This window comes from Thermothielavioides terrestris, chromosome 1, assembly GCF_000226115.1.
Source record: "Thermothielavioides terrestris NRRL 8126 chromosome 1, complete sequence".
NCBI lineage: Eukaryota > Fungi > Ascomycota > Sordariomycetes > Sordariales > Chaetomiaceae > Thermothielavioides > Thermothielavioides terrestris.
In genome coordinates, this window is record NC_016457.1 from 1,203,115 (window position 1) to 1,219,481 (window position 16,367).

The 16,367-nt window shown below is 60.1% G+C and overlaps 6 protein-coding genes across 6 annotated transcripts; 1 reads left to right on the forward strand and 5 right to left on the reverse strand.

The window, feature by feature from the left end:
* Window positions 1-1,723: 1,723 nt before the first annotated feature.
* THITE_2106658 (uncharacterized protein) lies at window positions 1,724-3,029 on the forward strand. Its single transcript, XM_003648752.1, has 2 exons — window positions 1,724-2,153; window positions 2,289-3,029. The coding sequence occupies exons 1-2, from the start codon at window positions 2,013-2,015 to the stop codon at window positions 2,361-2,363; spliced, it is 216 nt and encodes a 71-aa protein (XP_003648800.1). The 5' UTR covers window positions 1,724-2,012; the 3' UTR covers window positions 2,364-3,029.
* A 1-nt stretch (window position 3,030) lies between these two features.
* THITE_2106660 (uncharacterized protein) lies at window positions 3,031-4,902 on the reverse strand. The gene is made up of 2 exons (XM_003648753.1): window positions 3,932-4,902; window positions 3,031-3,824 (listed from the first exon to the last, which is right to left on the reverse strand). The coding sequence occupies exons 1-2, from the start codon at window positions 4,717-4,719 to the stop codon at window positions 3,215-3,217; spliced, it is 1,398 nt and encodes a 465-aa protein (XP_003648801.1). The 5' UTR covers window positions 4,720-4,902; the 3' UTR covers window positions 3,031-3,214.
* Window positions 4,903-5,055: 153 nt separating this feature from the next.
* On the reverse strand, window positions 5,056-7,261 carry THITE_2106661 (uncharacterized protein). Its single transcript, XM_003648754.1, has 3 exons — window positions 6,886-7,261; window positions 6,523-6,822; window positions 5,056-6,453 (listed from the first exon to the last, which is right to left on the reverse strand). Exons 1-3 carry the CDS (start codon window positions 6,943-6,945, stop codon window positions 5,395-5,397), a joined length of 1,419 nt encoding a protein of 472 aa, XP_003648802.1. The 5' UTR covers window positions 6,946-7,261; the 3' UTR covers window positions 5,056-5,394.
* Window positions 7,262-8,351: 1,090 nt separating this feature from the next.
* On the reverse strand, window positions 8,352-9,241 carry THITE_2106663 (uncharacterized protein). Its single transcript, XM_003648755.1, has one exon. It carries the CDS (start codon window positions 8,953-8,955, stop codon window positions 8,455-8,457), a length of 501 nt encoding a protein of 166 aa, XP_003648803.1. The 5' UTR covers window positions 8,956-9,241; the 3' UTR covers window positions 8,352-8,454.
* A 502-nt stretch (window positions 9,242-9,743) lies between these two features.
* THITE_2106664 (uncharacterized protein) lies at window positions 9,744-11,388 on the reverse strand. Its single transcript, XM_003648756.1, has 4 exons — window positions 11,131-11,388; window positions 10,834-11,033; window positions 10,279-10,614; window positions 9,744-10,141 (listed from the first exon to the last, which is right to left on the reverse strand). The coding sequence occupies exons 1-4, from the start codon at window positions 11,183-11,185 to the stop codon at window positions 9,833-9,835; spliced, it is 900 nt and encodes a 299-aa protein (XP_003648804.1). The 5' UTR covers window positions 11,186-11,388; the 3' UTR covers window positions 9,744-9,832.
* A 1,823-nt stretch (window positions 11,389-13,211) lies between these two features.
* On the reverse strand, window positions 13,212-16,139 carry THITE_2106669 (uncharacterized protein). Its single transcript, XM_003648757.1, has 4 exons — window positions 15,558-16,139; window positions 14,902-15,499; window positions 14,491-14,848; window positions 13,212-14,434 (listed from the first exon to the last, which is right to left on the reverse strand). Exons 1-4 carry the CDS (start codon window positions 16,039-16,041, stop codon window positions 13,217-13,219), a joined length of 2,658 nt encoding a protein of 885 aa, XP_003648805.1. The 5' UTR covers window positions 16,042-16,139; the 3' UTR covers window positions 13,212-13,216.
* Between the last annotated feature and the right edge of the window lie 228 nt (window positions 16,140-16,367).

Genomic DNA, 16,367 nt, shown 5'->3' on the forward strand with positions numbered 1-16,367 from the left:
GCGGGTCGTCCATCCTGGATAGGACTTGCAACAGAAGAGAGGGATCGTCTTTGGCGGATGGCGCTCATGATACGGAAGTAGTTACAGAGTAGCTTGACCGTAGTCGATCCGAAGCAAAAGGAGGTGGTTGATCCCGGTCCGCGGTTACCCGGGCGGGCGAGCGGCGTGGGTGGAGCCACGGGCGCCCACGGGCGGCTGTGGCGGTCAGGAGTTCAGGTTCGGATGTCATCATCGGGCACACCGGCAGTGGACGGGCGAGACAGCTGACGGGGAAAGAAATGACGAGTGGGATGGTGTTCTGCTCTGATGATAGTTATTGGGTGGTATTGGCCAGGTCTTTTTCGATGCTGCATGAGATGGCACCTCACAAAGCGCTGCAGGAGTCCCTTTTGGGTTTGTTTTGGGCTCACCTGGGAGACCGTTGATAGACAATATCTGGGCACCCTTGGAAGGTGTCACACGATGCCGGCCACGACGTATGATCCAATGGATCCTCACAATTCCGTAGTTGGGCGCACATGCCGAGACTATCCCGAAAGTTGTCTTCTGGGTATGGATTACTATGGGTCTGAACATCTGTATTTCAATGTGGTTTGTGGTGAGAGGCTGCTGCTACCATGCACAGTACCACGCTTTTCTCTTGGCAGGTGAGAGGACAGGAAACAGCACGCCACCCTTTGACATCTCTGGTCTTTCCTCATTCAGATTCAACCACAGTCGGGCAGGCCGGGAGAGCTGGATGCTTGTTCTGCTCAACTGGCGCTAACTAAATCAGGAACTGGGGATTGCTGGAGCCGCTCAGTGCGGGTATGGCCGTTTGCCTTCTTCCAGCTCGTCCCTCAGTTAACCTATATCTGATCTACTTCTTTCGTGTATTTTAGCTCAGTACGGCCAGCCAGCTGAGCGTTCGTGTGTAATTCATGTTCAACGATCATTTCTCATGTGTTGGCGCCTAACCCTGAGCGGGTGGATGCGGATTGACTCGGAAGGACGCACAGAGAGGCAGTTAACTGCTCCGCACCGCATCTATCAAGAAAAGACATGCATGCCAACATGCTGCTGCGTTGCGATGGATGTTGTCTGGGAAGATCTGTGGTCCCACGTTGCAGGCGGCCTGACCACTCGTGGTGATCAACTCGTGCATGATGTATGTGTTACTTTCCAACCGCACCGACAGCGGAGCCCGTCATCGATCCAGCGCAAACGCTCGGCTCCAAGCATTTCCGGCATAGTCTGCTTCTCCACGGACTTATGTATTGCGCAGGCCGAGCGCCGTTTGGCGTTTTGCCGGATTCAGCCACGCGCCCAAAGGAAATCGGCCATGGCCGTCGCCTTTGTTTTTTCCTGCCACGCCTGCGCCATGTGGCCTGTTTCTGGGTATCAAAGTTTCAAGATTGCGATAAGTTGCGGCAACGAATGGCCGCATGGCTCCTCTTCCGAATTGGAAGGCCAGGCCGCCGCTTACGGAGAGCAGGGTAACATCCAATTGGGCGGCAAAGACTCGCTTGGCGACACTGATTGGAGCTCAAAGAGTCTTCCGCCTCCGTACTCCGTGCTTACCACAGTAGGTAGAGGTACTTGGGTACATCATCTCGGCCCCCTGCCCTTGCTTGGCTAGGCCGCCTTGTCCAGGCTGGCACCTGGTTGAGTCCAAGGACTTCCACCTCTTTCCAGCTTCACGCATCCGCCCTGCCGCCTTGTCCCGTTGGCCACCGCTTCCAGGGATCATTAATCAACCTAACGTAGGCGCACGCCACGTGAGTGCCTTGGTGCCTCAAGGGGAACCTCCACCGGGCTCCCTCTTTTATATCCGGCCACCCTCCCTCGCTCAGCTCACGGCTGGCTTCAACCCTTTCCCTCCCCATCGTCGACCACGACGCCGAGATCGCACACGTAAGCCCTGCGTCTTCTGCCATCTTGCTGGTCGAGCCAACCTGGCACACGACACCCCCCCGCCCCCCTGAACCGAACTCCCACCACATCTGTATCGCCTCACTCCTCCCGCCGCCAACATGCCCAAGAAGCTCCGGTGCTCGTTTGAGAACTGCAAGGCGGCCGCGCAGCGCATCTCGGGGGACTGCACCTTCTGCCAGGGCCACTTCTGCAGCAACCACCGGCTATTAGAGGACCACAAGTGCCGGAACCTCGAGGACGTAAGTAGAAGCCGCAGCCGCAGCCTGGAACCCCTGGAACCGTCGCAGTCGCAGTCGCAGCCGCAGTCGTGGTGGTGGCTGGTCGGCCTGGACGAGGTGCTGCCGGAGGACGTGCTGGCTGACTTGGTGCGCAAGTGCAAGCGCGAGGCCTTCGAGCAGAACGCGATGCAGCTCGACAAGGAGCGCACGCAGGTCATCAAGACCGCGTAGCCGGGAATCCCTATCCCTCCCGAAGATGGCATATGGCCATCGACGCTGACGCCGACGCCGACCGTCGCGCGATGACAGCTTTCCGATGTCGCCACCGTGAGCGCCGCCCGTTCAACGGTTCCGACCGGTGATAGCAGCGGGCTTCGACGATCGACGATGAGGGCACACTGCTGGCCAACCCCGCCAATTATGCCATCTACACGAGCGCTCGTCTGCGGCGCGGCGGTTGGATCGAAACGCAGCCGCGGCAATATTACAATTCCTCTTTCACTTTCGGCCATTGGTGAGATACAGCAGGACAGCCCGGCGTAGAGGGGCATTTGTTCATGAATTTGTATTTGGCATGCTTGGCGTCCTGGAGGGAGGATTAGGGATTTGCTCATTTATCCCTGGCCTATTTATCATTTGTTAGGCAGGGAATTGGGTCGATGGATGGAATTCATCTTGGAGAAGCTGGAATGATATTCGCTTCATCCTGCTGGGACGGCCTGGATGCTATGGGCATCTGGCCGTTGGCCTCCAGACAGGCGGCTTAGACACAAATAGACGTCTTACCAATCACTTTGTGATTTGTGCTTTAAGATACGTGTTGCGTAGGGCAATGTGCTCTAGTTTCGCTCGGGATGACGAAAGCCGTCATGAGGGCTCCGATATCGTATCGGATGACTCGACGCACGCCAAGAATGACTATAGCACTGGCGCTATCACGGGGCACTGGCGATGTGGGGTGTAGAAGCGGGGACGGCGCCGATTTGCCGAGCTCGCCAACACCAAGTCATCAACGGGTAAACAGTAGTTGCAGTTGTCTTAGTGAGCGTCGGCCGACCGTCACAAGCGTTGCGCTCATCGGATCAGCCGCCTGTTCCATCCTCCACCTTGACCTCTGTCCCGCTCAACGGCCCTGGCACTGGCTCATTCGTAGCCACCTCCCCCGCAACCATCTCCTCCTCCACCTCCACCTCCACCTCTTCCTGTTCCTCCTTCTTCACTTTCACACCCCCCTCCCCATCCACATCCACCTCCACCTTCAGCTCCCTCCTCTCCAACGCGGCCCTCCTCCTCCTCCCCTCAGCAACCTTCCCCCTCTCAGCGGCCCGACACAGGCCCCTGAGCCCGAGCTCGCAGTCCCCGCAGCGCCGGCCGACGGGCAGGCAGACGGTCTGCCCGAAGCCGACCAGCAGCCAGTTGATCTCGCGCCAGCGGTCGCGGGGCAGCCAGGCCTCGAGGGCGCGGCGCGTCTCCTCGGGCGTGCGCGTCGCGTGCCACCCCCACAGGTTGGTGATGCGGTGCACGTGCACGTCGACGCCGACGCCCTCGACGCGGCCCCAGCCGTTGGCCGCGCTCATGCAGAGGTGCGCCATCTTGGGCCCCACGCCCGGCAGCGAGCACAGCCCGGCTACGGTGGGGGGGATGTCGGAGGCGAAGTCGGATTGGAGGATGGAGGCGGTTTGTTTGAGGTATCTATATATATATATTTTGTTTCTTTCGTTAGGACGGAAGGAAAAGATGGGGTTATTTGAGTGGGTGAGTGGGCCATGGTAAAAGGAGGAATAGGGGTTGCGACGCACTTAGTCTTGTTGTTGTGGAAGCCGACCTTGCCAATTAGCTCGTTCAGCAGCGCCGGGTCGACCGCGAGCATGTTCTCCAGGTTCAGGCCCGGCGGCGCGCCCGGCTTGTGCGGCGGCAGCTCATTATGGAGCCGTGCCATGGCCTCGGCGTTGACCGTGTCTTTGGTCTGGCTCGACAGCATCAGCGCCACGAGGGTCTGAAACCGCCTGTCGCGCGCGCTGGCGTCGGGCCGGGCGAGTCGCTCGCACCCCATCGTGTCGACGGCGGCGTTGGCGGCCGGGCCCGTCAGCCGCATCTCCTTGACCAGGCGGTAGACTTCTTCCCAGTCCGACGGCGGCTCGACCTTCGTTTCGCCGGTTGTTGCGTCGGTCGTCTTGCGCGCCGGCTTGCGCGCGCGGCCGCGCGGCTTCGGCGTCGGCTTCGCGCCGAGGTCTTCTCCTGCGTCAAGTTCGTGCTCCGTCTTGGTTTCTGTCTTGACTTGTGTCTTGACCTCGGCCCTCGTAGTCCTGGTTGCGGCCCGCCGGGGCGACGACTGGGCTAGTGTTGTGGTGCGCTTGCGCTTGCGCGTGACGGTTGTCTGGACGGCATCCTCGATGTCGGACCCGAAGGCCAAGTCTGCGTCTGCATTGTGGGCATTGCCGTTGCCTTTGGTGGTGGCGGCGGCCGGGCCGTCGGCATGTGCGAAGCGCGCGAGGCTGGAGCGCGTGGAACGTCGCGGCAGCACGGTTGTGGCCGGCCCCGAGTCGAAGTACTTGGATGTCTCTTTGGCCACGCGAGAGGTCCGCATGATCCTGAGCATGCGAACCAGATTGCTACGATGGTTGAAAATGGACAGCGGTCTCGATGACCCCAGGATGTCCCACCAGATGTCGGCTGCTTTGGCCCGGTCGCTTGCCCACGGTTTGTTCAGGTGATCGATTACCAGGACCTCGGCTCCTGTTCACCGCGACCCGGGCAATTCAGGGTGTTGTGTAGTGGACATCCACGTCCCCTGCGGCGAACTATCCAGACTGTCGGGTCTGGGCGGTCGGGATGCAGCGACACTAAACTAAGGCTGGAATAGTGAGTTTGTGCGTCCTATCAGCGCTCTCGGGGCCCTCAGGGACTCACCCAGGAACTGCAGCCACAACCTGATTCCTTCCATATCACTTGTCGGACTAAACAACACAGCAGACCAATCCTTCACACACCGAGACGGATATATAACGAATAGTATGCACCAAGACTACAAATGCGCAAGCAACGTTTTGAGAGTTCGCCGATCGGTATCGATTCTCTGACAACAGTGGGTTGAATATTGACACCCACTTGCTTGCCAAGATGCATCAACATCCCGTTGAATACTCTGCATATCCACCCCCGCGAGACAAACAGGTCCTCCACGCAACGCCGTCCATGGCACGCATTATATAGGTATCTTCTAAATTTATATCCAAAGCACCCCGCTGAACTCTATCCGCTGCTAAACCAAGAACTCCTCTGTCGCCCAGTGCCGTAGCACCAGCCACCCCTCATCAAACCCCGACCTCTCCGAGCGCACAATGATGGCGGCATGGCTATGTCGGACCTTGTGAATCCAGACGTGGTATTTCCTCCAGTTGAGCCGCTCCAGCGCCTGGATGGCCGCAAACTGGTACGGCGCGAGCGCCAGCGTCGGGAACCCGCCTTCTTGCTGGCGCGACTGCTTCCGCTCGAGCGCGAGCAGCGCCTTGCCGTCGTCACCGCCGTTGTCGTCCTCGCCACTACCCTTACCACGGCCACCACTCGCGTCACCATTCGCCTTGGCGGCAACCGCACCATTGGTGGTGGCAGTCCCGTCGTCGTCGTTGTCATCCTCCTCGCCGTCATCGACGAGATACGCCTGGTGCTGCGCGCTGTTGAGGTTCTCGTACGTGTGCTCGACCGCCTCGCGGATCTCCTTGATCCACAGGCTGACGCGGCGGAAGTCCTGCACGGGGATGCCGGCGAGGCCGCGCTCGTGCAGGCGCACGCGCCGCGACGAGCGCGCCGTCTGGATCGCGCTGTTGACCAGGAAGGCGACCACGCCGAGCGGGATTACCAGCGCGAGCGCCGCCACGAGCGGCACCCGCCTCGCCCACGTCTCGAGCGTCGCCCGCAGCGACGTGGGTGGTGCGGTGGGGGCGGCCGGCGAGACCGGCCGCGCCGGGTCCAGGATCACGTCCTCCCACCCGGGCAGGTAGTGCACCGTGACCTTGGACAGGTCGGCATACGGGTCGGTCTTGGAGATGCCGGTGGTGTAGAAGACGGCGGAACGGTCGTTGATGATGTTGGCGTAGAGCGTGTGGCGTTTGAACCGGGCGAGGCCCGACATGAAGATGGAGTTGGGGTCGGCGAGGACGGCGAGTAGGGGCTTGCCCGTGTCGCGGAACCGGTCGATGCCGAACAGCTGCCGGCCGGACATGGCCAGCGTCCTTGCGCCCAGAACGTTGAATAATTGGTTGGCCCATCCCTTCAACGGCGTCCGGACTCCGAGGAATGGGCTCGCGAAGGCGGTGAAATTCTGGCGCCACAGTCAGCATGCGAGTCTCTTCGTCGCGCAGTCTGACTCCGAGGTAGCTCTGGCGCCTACCATGCACTCGAGCTCATCCAACACGCCCCGGGCGAAAAGCAGCCCAATGGCGTATCTCGCCACCAGCCCCCCGAGCGAGTAGCCAACAACGCTCAGCTTCTTGATGTGCCCGCCCCCGCTCCGGATCTTTTCCAATTCCTCCTCGATCTCGAGACAGACGCGCTCACCGCCGAGCTCGATGCCATCATAGGTGAAGTAGCCGCTGTTGCGCTTCGCGACGAGGATGTAGACTTGCTCGGGCGGGAACCGGTCGCGCAGGGCTTTGGCGGCGGACCGCATGTGGTCTGGGTTGCCCCATAGCTGGACCCGTCCAAGACCGCATTAGCATCGCGTGCCGATCTCCAGATCCGAGTGTCGACTTACCCCGTGAACAAGCACGCACAGGTGGTCAGCCTCTACGCTGCCGCCCGTGTACTCGGCCATGGTCTCGGGTCGTCTGCGGTGCGGCTGTAAAATAGTCACCAGAGAAACGAGGCAGCTGGTTAACTAAGTGAACAAACTTGTCGGCTTGCCGGGATTGCTTTCTATCTACTGTACGCGATATGCCAAAAGCGCTTCAACATGACACCTGGTCGACGGGGGCAAGGCATCCCCGAGGGCCCGGTGTTTCCAGTCTCACCTCGCCATGCTCTGTGAACAGGGCTACACCTCCACTTCTTTTCTTTAGGCACTGCCATGCGCTCGTCAGCACCCGGAGATAAGCGTTTGGGACCAGCGGGAGGAACGTTAACTAAATTCAGTTAGCGCCTGCAGGGCCTCGGGCTGTCGGCGACTTTTGCGCCGAGCGGCCGGGCCGAAAAGTGGCCCGAAGTGCGCTCCGGACTGATGACGACAACTGCTCACTCACTTCACTCCGGCCGGGAACACGTGAGGTAGCAGTGCGCCTCCATCCGCCAACCTGCACTCCGTATACGATGTTCATCAAATCTGATTCGGTTCCTTGTTATTTCCCCATACTTGACATGGCAGACGTCCTTATATGGGATTCATTTTGGGCGAGTGCTCACAGAGGAACCGATGGGGGCTGCGTTGCCGGATTCCGCCCGCTTCTCACTCATGCGCCGGTCACAACCTGCTGCGCAGAAATATTGGCCCCAATTCATATTTCAGACACTAGGGAAGTTCTTTGCGCTCAAGTTACCCCTAACTGCGTAACCATTCCTTGCCGTGGCTGGTACAGCTAGAACGGAGAAAGCAAGGCCTATCTTTCCAGGTATTTCCTCAGATGCTATCTATCCGTCTATGAGCAGAACTGATGTCGTGAATTGCGCCAGGCTCAGACGGAACCGGCAAAGCGAGCCACCAAACGATATCTGCAGTCCCATCTCTATTGGCCCCTGAAAAAGCACTACGAACAGCCAACCTCAGGCCTCAGAGATGGATACGAACTTCGCCTTTCCATCCCCTCCCCTGCCTTCCCCTGAAAACCCAAATCCATCTTTGAACTGCCATTAAAAAATGCTGCACCTCGTTGGTCCCTGACTGCATTCTGTACCTCAGAACGGGCGCCCGCACCCGTTCTCCTTCAATTTCATCCTCCGAACTCCTCCTGGCCACGAGCTCACCTCCGCATCCTTACATCCCCGACCAACTCGGGACCAACCATAGCGAGGAACAAGCGCCTCATGCTGCCGGCAAAACAGCCCGCCATCGACGGGCTCGCGGTGGCAGGCCAGGAACTCGTAGCTGCCAGCACCGGTCGGCGCGAGCGCGCACACGTGCTCCCCACAGCGGTCGACGCCGTTCAGCACCCCACGCGGTCGTCGCAGCGCGTCTCGTGCGGGTCGCGCGCGTCCCGCTGCTTCTGGACGCACCGGTCCCCGCTGCAGAAGAGGCTCGACTAGCACCGGGGCTCGCCGCACCGGTCGCGGGCTTTGCTGGTCGCGGCGCTCTGTGATGAGGGACGCGTTGCTCGGTCAGCTTGGGCGTGGGCTATGGGAGATGGGAGAGCGGTTGTTCGTACCAGCGATGGTTCTCGCAATGCCTGGACCCTTCCTCGGCCCGCCTACTGCATCGCACGCCGCCCTGCGCTCCCCACTTGCACTGCACAGCGTCGTGTGCTGGGCAGCAGTTCCGCAACGGGGTGCTCATCTCCGAGCACCGCGCGACCCCGTCGATGAGCTGGACGCAGTTGTGTTTCTCGTGGTCCTCGCAGTTCACGGACTGCGTGATGTCCGGGAACCAGCTGGCGGCCAGGTACTTGGTGCCGTGCTCGAGGCGCAGCGGCGTCTTCCTGCACCGCTGTCCGTCGGCGTGCCGGTACTGGCAGAGGCGCTCGGCACAGACGGGCGCTGCGCATTCGCGCCCGCTCGCTGCTTCGCGGCCGCAGACGCCGGGCTCGCCGCGGCCGGCCTCGTTGACGATGCAGGTCGGGACCGGCTCGATGGGCGTCGGCTTCTTCTCGAGTACCGGAGAGACGAGTCCGCGAGCCATCTCTGATAGTCTGCTATTCGCTGTAGGGGTGTTTGCGCGCTCGGGAGGAAGCTTGCCCTTTCCACCTCACGGCGATGGCCTGTTGCCATCTTATGCGCCATCATGGACAAAGGGTTGACTCCATCCCATGTCTGCTGTCCGTGACCAGAATGATCCAGCTGCCAGGCCGTGGGACAGGAGGTCAGCTTGCCAGCGACATCGAGACACAGACTGAGCAGCAGGGGTTTGAGTGACGCGATGTCAGGGGCTCAGAGGACATCACTGCCAATAGTAAGCATCCGGTAACAACTCCATGATGGAGTTTCGATGACACGGCGCCTGGCGGGACAAAGACAGATCTTCGATCGTACCCAGGCTCGCAACGGTCAACAGGCGCTCTGGTGCGACCTGCGAAGCCACAGACGGTGTACCAGCCAGCCCACCATCGCCCGGTAGTGACCTTCAAGGTGACACGCCCATCACATGTCCATGCACCCTCTCGTCTGTCAAGCCTCACGCCGCCGCACCGCCCTACGCCTTAACCGCCTGGGGTTTTGCGTTTGGCTGCCTCCCTCCCTTCCCTGGCATGCCCCTAGTGTTCAACATGCGCCAGAAATATATCGTGATCAGCACCGCAAGGCCCTGCCACAAGAACGCCTGGACATACAGCTTCACCACCAGCTGCCAGTCCTCGTCGCTCCCACACCTCGTCCTCGCTAGCGTTGACGATGCCTTCCCAACGCCGTCAGCCTTTTCACCGTCACCGTCACCTTCACCGTCTCCTCCCCATTTGTCTCGAACGCTGGTGTATCGGGCCACTTGGTCCGTGATCACGCCGTCGACGCCCTTCTTGATAGACCCTAGTTATCAAACCACGTCAGCTCAAATTTGGAGCGGTTCAGGGGGAGCTTAGCCAGCAGCCGCGAAACTGCGCCAGGGGGGGGTAGTAATAATAGTGGTAGTAAGTAGCCTTACACTCCATCCACAGGGGCTCGTTGACGGTCCAGACGAACAGCTTCCTCCCCCTCTTGCGCACCGCGCGGCGGAAGGCGGCGCCGACGGGGCCGACCAGCGTCTGCTGCCGCAGGTTGAAGTGCACGTCCGGGTGGGCGTCGGACAGGAACCGGGCGGCATACAGCAGCGAGCCGCCGGTGTAGGCGAGCGCGTAGCCGGGCAGGTGCTCGCGCGCGTGGTGGAGGAAGTGTTCCTGCTCGTCACGCACACGCCGAAACATTAGCTCAGCTACTTCTCTCGCTCGCTCTCAAGACCTAGAGACCATATCAAACTGAAACACCCCCCCATGTCGAGGAGCAGGAAAAATAAAAAGAAAAAGGGGCAACGCACATTCCAACCCCCAACAACGATCCTCTCCTTCCACGGCCGCGTGCCAGCCGGCACGGCGACGCTGTCGATGACGCGGGCGATGGCGCCGTACAGCTCGGCCGGGTCGTCGTCCATCTTGACATCGAGCAGCACCCAGACGGACGACAACGACGACGACGACGCCTTCCCCTCCTTCCCCTCCTCCTCCTCCTCCCCGGAGGCCAGCCAGGTGAGCAGGTCGACGAGGCGCGCCATGGGCTGGCGCGGCTCGCGCAGGGTGCGCAGCGTGCGCAGGTGCGCCCAGTCGCAGTCGGCGATCCGCTCGGGCGTGCCGTAGCACCGCTTGAGCGTGGCGTCCTGGAGAAGGGTGTCGGGAAGGCGGGTTAGTTTGCTGTGGGCATGCATGCTGTCTTGAGGCTGGGTGTTTGGATGGATGTTTGTGGAAGGGAAGGGGCGGATGGATGGGTGGATGGACTACAGAGACACACACACACAACCATATGTGTATGCGTGTGTGCCCCGGAGGAGGGAGACTTTCTGCGCTTGTTTCAGTGTCAATGACCAGGCGCAACTCACATGAGACAGCACGACCACGCCATCGCGCGACAGGTGCAGGTCCGTCTCGATGGCGTGTGCGCCGGCGGCCACAGCGCCCTGGAACGCGGCCATGGTGTTCTCCGGGAAGGCGGCGTTGAACCCCCGGTGGCCGATGTTCAGGGGCAGCCGGCCCCCGCCGGCGCCCAGCACCCGGTCGATGGGATCGGAGGGCGAGGTAGCTAGTTAGTTAGGCAGGCCACAGCTTGTCAGCGTCAACGCCAAGGTCTTGGCTCCGTGCTGGTGCCGGTGCCGATGCCGGAGGGTCACGCAGCATACCTGCCGCGTCGCGGTGCTCCGTCCCGGAGAGCAGCGGCGTCAGTTCGGCCGACATGTGTGGACTGGGGGCGTAGTCCAAAGAGTGAATGATACGGAATGATACGCTAGAAGTGCAACTCCAGGTGCACAGCAAATCTTGGAATTGACGAAACGAGCGGCGCTCTGCTCTCTCTGCTCTCGATATTGTCTGTCAAGGCTGAGACAGACGTTCGGCAGCAGCACCACTTGTCGAGGGATATCGACATTTTTGACGGTGCCCTGGGGGGGTGGGCGTCGGGGCGTCCCATGGCCCGACCGACCGCGGAGTTAAAGGCCGGGATCTCCACCGGCTCCCCCGGCGCATCCGCGCTCGCCGATCTTTTGGATCCTTCCTGTGGAGAGGCCAGGCACAACCACGTGGGCGCAGCGGCATCTGACGGTTGCCTGCTCAGCAGCTGCCAGCTACCAGCTGCTGTCGCCTGTCCACCGCAGTTGCCCACCGCAAGCAGCCACAGCGGCTGACGCGGCGGCCATTTCTGGCTCCCAGCAGTCTCAAGTAGATTCAGTGATTATCTTAACCTTTAGCCAAACTAACCGCCCGCAGCGTCGCACGCGGTTACCGGCCGCACGTGGGAGATAATAAACAGTGCCTCGCCAGTAGAGAGCGTGTAGCCTGAAGCCTTCGAGAAGGGTAAGTACACGTTATACTCTGTAGTCCGTAGGGGCGGGCAGTGAGTGCTTGCAAGTCGGGTTTGTCGTCCGTTCTGCCCGGACCGACTTTCCACACCTGGAGAAAACGGGAGCTCTTACACTATCTCGCCCCCTGCAATGCATGGAACATGTTGTTACCATGCTCAGAGGGGGTTGCAACGGAAGCTCATCCCCGCCGATCCTCATCCGGTGTCGCGTGGAAGTACCTACTGTGCAGTAGGGCACTGCATACCATGTCCTCTGCCAGGTAGTATACTGTCCTATCGCGCGCGCTGTGTATGGAATCACTGCACTCTGCATACCATATGCTCCATACCTATCATGCCCGCCCCATCCTTTCTGACAGCCCACCGCGTTGTTCTAATTATACCAAGTAAACAGAACAGTTCCGGCGTCGGCGAAGCCGATCACCCACCGAACATAGCATATTTATTACTACACTACACGTGTAGTATGAGCTGACCACCACGTCGACAAGACGGATTTACACTCCACAGATATGCCCTAGTGACACGAAGAATCTCAATCCCGACACCCCTGATCTTCTTAACCGCCCACCCCTTCCTCACCCAAAAAAAGGACAGGACCCTATCACAGTAGGGCCGCAAGAACTGGCGGTGTCATACCTGACCCACCAGCTTGCCAGAGCACGGATACCGAGTTAGTCGCGACATGCGGTGCAGGAGGACGAGACGGAATCCGTCCAACTCCGTGCCTGCCGCTACCGCTACCGCGTGCCCCTTGCGCTATGCAACATCCACGTTACCTGGTAGTTAGCTAAGTAGCGGCTCAAGCAGTTGATTTAGTGGAGCTGGGATTGAACAAGAGCACACAGTCGTTACATTGATTATTGAGCCAGAGTCTAGCGCGATGCCAATTCATCCAGTTGTCAGGGCAGATCCCAACAAGAACAAGGGCGAGACGGGGGTCGCCATGACGCGGAAGACAGCAGTTGTCTAGAGAGAAAGAACCAAGGTATTCAAGGTATTCCAACTAGCGTGACGTTCGTGGTAGACTAGGTAGCACATACAAAACAGAACTTGCGACGGCAAGGATAGCGGTGGACGCTATAGAAAAGGGGAGCCGAATGACAGCTCGACGACAGTGATCAAAAGAGTCCCTTTCAACTCCCAACTTGACCTGGAACCGTTTGACCCTAAATCCATCCAACCCAAATATATATCAAAGTAGAATCAAATGAGAATCCCATCCCATCCAGTCTCCAAACCTCCTTGCAGAGAACTCCCTTGGGAAATCGTGTGCAAACACCAAGCCCGCCAAACAAGCACCTGCAGGTGGGATATCGCAAACAGGAACCAAGAATCCCAACGTAGCATCGGCAACAGCCCGCTCATCATTCATAACCAAGCCCGGAGAAAACCGTGACACAGCCCCGTCATAGCCCAAACCCATCCAAGCCATCCAGCACGTACCCGTCCGCCGTCGTCGACGCCGGAATGAGCGGGTTCCTGAAATCCATGCTGCCCACGCTGATGAGATCGTCGCTCGAGCTCAGACCGTCCTCGCTCAGGCTGACCACGCTGTGCGATGAGCCGGTGCCGGGCGGCGCATAATCGCCCAGGTGGAGCCCCGTCAGATCCCACGAGTCGGGCGACCACGCCGCGGGGGTGGCCGTCGTGGCTGACACGGGGGTCTCCGCCAGCGCAAGCCCCGGCCCGCCGTAGATCGCGTCGTAGACGTTGAGCTGGCCGCCCTCGATCGAGCCGAGCAGCGCCTCCCACTCGGCTGTCGACACGCCGGATCCCTTGTGCAGTTGCGTGTACAGATGGGCCTGCTGCGCGTGCGTCACCGATGGGTAAGGACCGCGTGTGTGGACGGGAGACGTCGGTTGGGACCGTGAGTCGAGGTGCAAGTAGTCCATGGCCTGCCTGGCATTGGGAGACGTCGAGAGGCGCGCGAGCATGGCTGCTTGCGCGGCCTGCGCCTGGCTCAGAGATAGCCTGTGATCACGTTGTGAAAGGGGCAGCGCTGGCCTCGGGCTGTCGAATGATCCTCTGGAGCGCGCGGGTAGTGGGCCGGCTGCTCTCTGCTGAACGTGCGCCGACATCGTCATCCTGCGCAGCTTCTCTTGCTGCGCCAGTAGATCGGTCTCGCTCATGCTAGCGGCAAGCTGGCGGCCGAGCGTTGGATGCCCCTTGTGGCTTGTCGTCGACGAAGTCCGCGGCGGGGGCGGGGCGGCAAGACAGGTATCCGGGCTTTGACTCGACGGCGTTGGCAAGGACTGCGGCGGTGGCTCATCGATCGTGATCAGCGTCCCAGCGACCTTCTTGAGGCTATAGCAGCCCGGCGCTTTCGCCTTCTCGGCAGCCTTGATGATCGCGTTCACCAGCTTCTCGTTGTCTTTGAGCAGCTTACTGTCCTGCTTGAGGTCCATCGTCTGGTAGAGCAGAACCATGCCGCAGAGAACAAGCGTGTCGGCCTTATTTAGGCAGAAGGAGAAGGACATGTTCCGTTCCTCGAGCAGCTGGATGATCTGGATCATGTGCTTGCTCGACTCGCCAACCGAGATCAAGGCGGGAGCAGCCTTAGGCCCGAGACTAGATGTTACGGCAGGGCGGAAGATGAGAGTGCGAATGTAGTAGTACGCAAGAGCCTGAGGCGATGTCAGTCGTGTGCGTCCCTTGTTCATTCAAGCGGCCCACTACCCACCAGGATCGGCGACCTGCTGCCTGTAACATCGGTCGACGGCTTATCTTGCTTGAAGGTGAGCTTGAGATGCTGAGGCAGCTTCTCATACCAGTCGTCGAGCTCAACACCGAGGGCAGATAGCTGCTGGAGCGAAAGCTCGTGTGAGGATGCCGAGGGATAGATCTTCTCTAGCACCTTGCCAAGAATTCGGGAACACCGGAACAAAGCTAACGCGTTGGAAAGCCGCGTAGCCTCACCCGGAAGGCTGGGCTGGAAGCCTTTCTCGGTCACATACTCGTCGTCGGTGTCGGATGGGAACTCCGCGTGGACGTCTTCCTCTTTCAGCAGCTTTGGGAGGCCGAGGATGGCGGCGGAGAAGCTACGGCTATCAGCAAGGGTCGGGCGACGAGAACAAATGTGGGGGCAGCATACCAGTCAAGCACATAGAGAGTCCAGAACACCTTCTTCCGGGTCTCAATGGTAAGCACGCCGAACGAGAAGCGCTTTTGGCTCTGGTGCAATCCGAGCCGGTGAGATAGCCCGACGGCGATGCCCTTGTAATGCTGCAGTCTCTTGTAGTCCGCCCGGATGGTGCAGTACATCAGCGCCAGCAGCAGACACTGCAGAGTCATCATGGTGTTATCCATGAGGACGGCCTCAAGCGACCGCTGCCATTGCTGTTCGCAGGCAGCGACTTGTTGAAGGTCGGGCTGCTCGCCTGACAACGCGGCAATGCTGAAGACCAGGTAGAGTTGCGCAAGCTTGTGATTGTTCTTGACTTTCTCCGGGTCCGCGACGAATTCCTCGTAGACGCGAAGGAACGTCGGCTTGTGCAGCACGGGGAAGAGCGGCGCCCACTCCTGGAAGTAGACGTTGACGCACCGGTCTGAGAGCAACCGTGGCGGTATTCTCATGGTGGGAGCAGGCGGCTTGGCTGTGAGCGGGTAACATCCCTGGATGTGCAAGAAAGCCTCTGGGTTGAAGTCGGAGCAAGGCTTGCCACTCTCCTGCATCTTGCGCTTGAAAGATTCTGACGGCAGCGGGTCAGCAAGCCAGGCTACGTGACGACCGGAAGGAGTTTGACGAACCAATGAATGCGCGGCCGCTGGACGCGCCCATGAAATAAGAATCTGAATTCTCGACACCCAGCAAAAGGGGCGAGGCTTGGACCCGGAACGTGTCCTCCTTTGCCGGCGCAGCAGCATCTTTCTTCACTTCGGCAGCCGGAGGTGTTTGGAACTGCTCGGTTGGGGACCGCCGATTGTCGTGCATCCTCGACAGCATGTCGATTTTCTCGTCCTTTTCGTCCAACAGGTCCTTGAGCTCCCGCACCTCGGCCTCTAACGCCCGCACACGCTCCTCCAATGACTCGGTGTAGCCGCGCGGGAAGGCACGACGGCTGAGCTTGTCGCTGGTGCGGCACTCGAAGCCGACATTGGCGCACTGCGAGCAGCAGGGGCGGATTCCATCGCACCGTATCTTTTTGCTGCGGCACCGGTCACAGGCTTGGGCAATGCGGCTCTGCGAGCTGTTGCCCACCTTGATGACTTTCATGGGTAGAATTCCCGGCATTTTGGGCACCGTGTCGTTTCGTCCTTCCCCCCACTCAATTTTGTCGCATTCGCGCAGTCAGATCGCGGGGTTCGTTCGTCCGAACGGCGCAGCAGGAAGCCGCGCCAGGGAGAGAGGTGGCGTCCTGTCGACCCGAGGCGCGCGCAAGTCTGCTTGAGCGAACAGTCGAAAACGTCGACTCCAGCCTCAACGATGCTCAAACCCCTGTTTGAACAATCACAACGGGGGTAGGGACCATCGACAAAAAGTTTGCACTCGGATCGCGGTTGTCGACTCGGCGAGACCGAAACAATGGGAAAGCGAGGATATGGAGGGCGGGGCCAGAG

Excerpts from the sequence above, each read along its gene's own strand:
- THITE_2106661 (XM_003648754.1), bottom strand. The coding sequence starts at position 6,945 with ATGGCCGAGTACACGGGCGGCAGCGTAGAGGCTGACCACCTGTGCGTG. Across the intron at positions 6,823-6,885 it reads TGTGCGTGCTTGTTCACGGG|CTATGGGGCAACCCAGACCA; the intron begins GTAAGTCGACAC and ends GGACGGGTCCAG. Across the intron at positions 6,454-6,522 it reads TGGATGAGCTCGAGTGCATG|AATTTCACCGCCTTCGCGAG; the intron begins GTAGGCGCCAGA and ends CTGTGGCGCCAG.
- THITE_2106664 (XM_003648756.1), bottom strand. The coding sequence starts at position 11,185 with ATGTCGGCCGAACTGACGCCGCTGCTCTCCGGGACGGAGCACCGCGAC. Across the intron at positions 11,034-11,130 it reads GGAGCACCGCGACGCGGCAG|CTACCTCGCCCTCCGATCCC; the intron begins GTATGCTGCGTG and ends CTAACTAACTAG. Across the intron at positions 10,142-10,278 it reads TCGTTGTTGGGGGTTGGAAT|GAACACTTCCTCCACCACGC; the intron begins GTGCGTTGCCCC and ends CGTGACGAGCAG.
- THITE_2106660 (XM_003648753.1), bottom strand. The coding sequence starts at position 4,719 with ATGCGGACCTCTCGCGTGGCCAAAGAGACATCCAAGTACTTCGACTCG. Across the intron at positions 3,825-3,931 it reads TTCCACAACAACAAGACTAA|ATACCTCAAACAAACCGCCT; the intron begins GTGCGTCGCAAC and ends ATATATATATAG.
- THITE_2106663 (XM_003648755.1), bottom strand. The coding sequence starts at position 8,955 with ATGGCTCGCGGACTCGTCTCTCCGGTACTCGAGAAGAAGCCGACGCCC.
- THITE_2106658 (XM_003648752.1), top strand. The coding sequence starts at position 2,013 with ATGCCCAAGAAGCTCCGGTGCTCGTTTGAGAACTGCAAGGCGGCCGCG. Across the intron at positions 2,154-2,288 it reads AGTGCCGGAACCTCGAGGAC|TGCAAGCGCGAGGCCTTCGA; the intron begins GTAAGTAGAAGC and ends TTGGTGCGCAAG.
- THITE_2106669 (XM_003648757.1), bottom strand. The coding sequence starts at position 16,041 with ATGCCGGGAATTCTACCCATGAAAGTCATCAAGGTGGGCAACAGCTCG. Across the intron at positions 15,500-15,557 it reads CAGCGGCCGCGCATTCATTG|AATCTTTCAAGCGCAAGATG; the intron begins GTTCGTCAAACT and ends CGCTGCCGTCAG. Across the intron at positions 14,849-14,901 it reads ACTCTCTATGTGCTTGACTG|CTTCTCCGCCGCCATCCTCG; the intron begins GTATGCTGCCCC and ends TGATAGCCGTAG.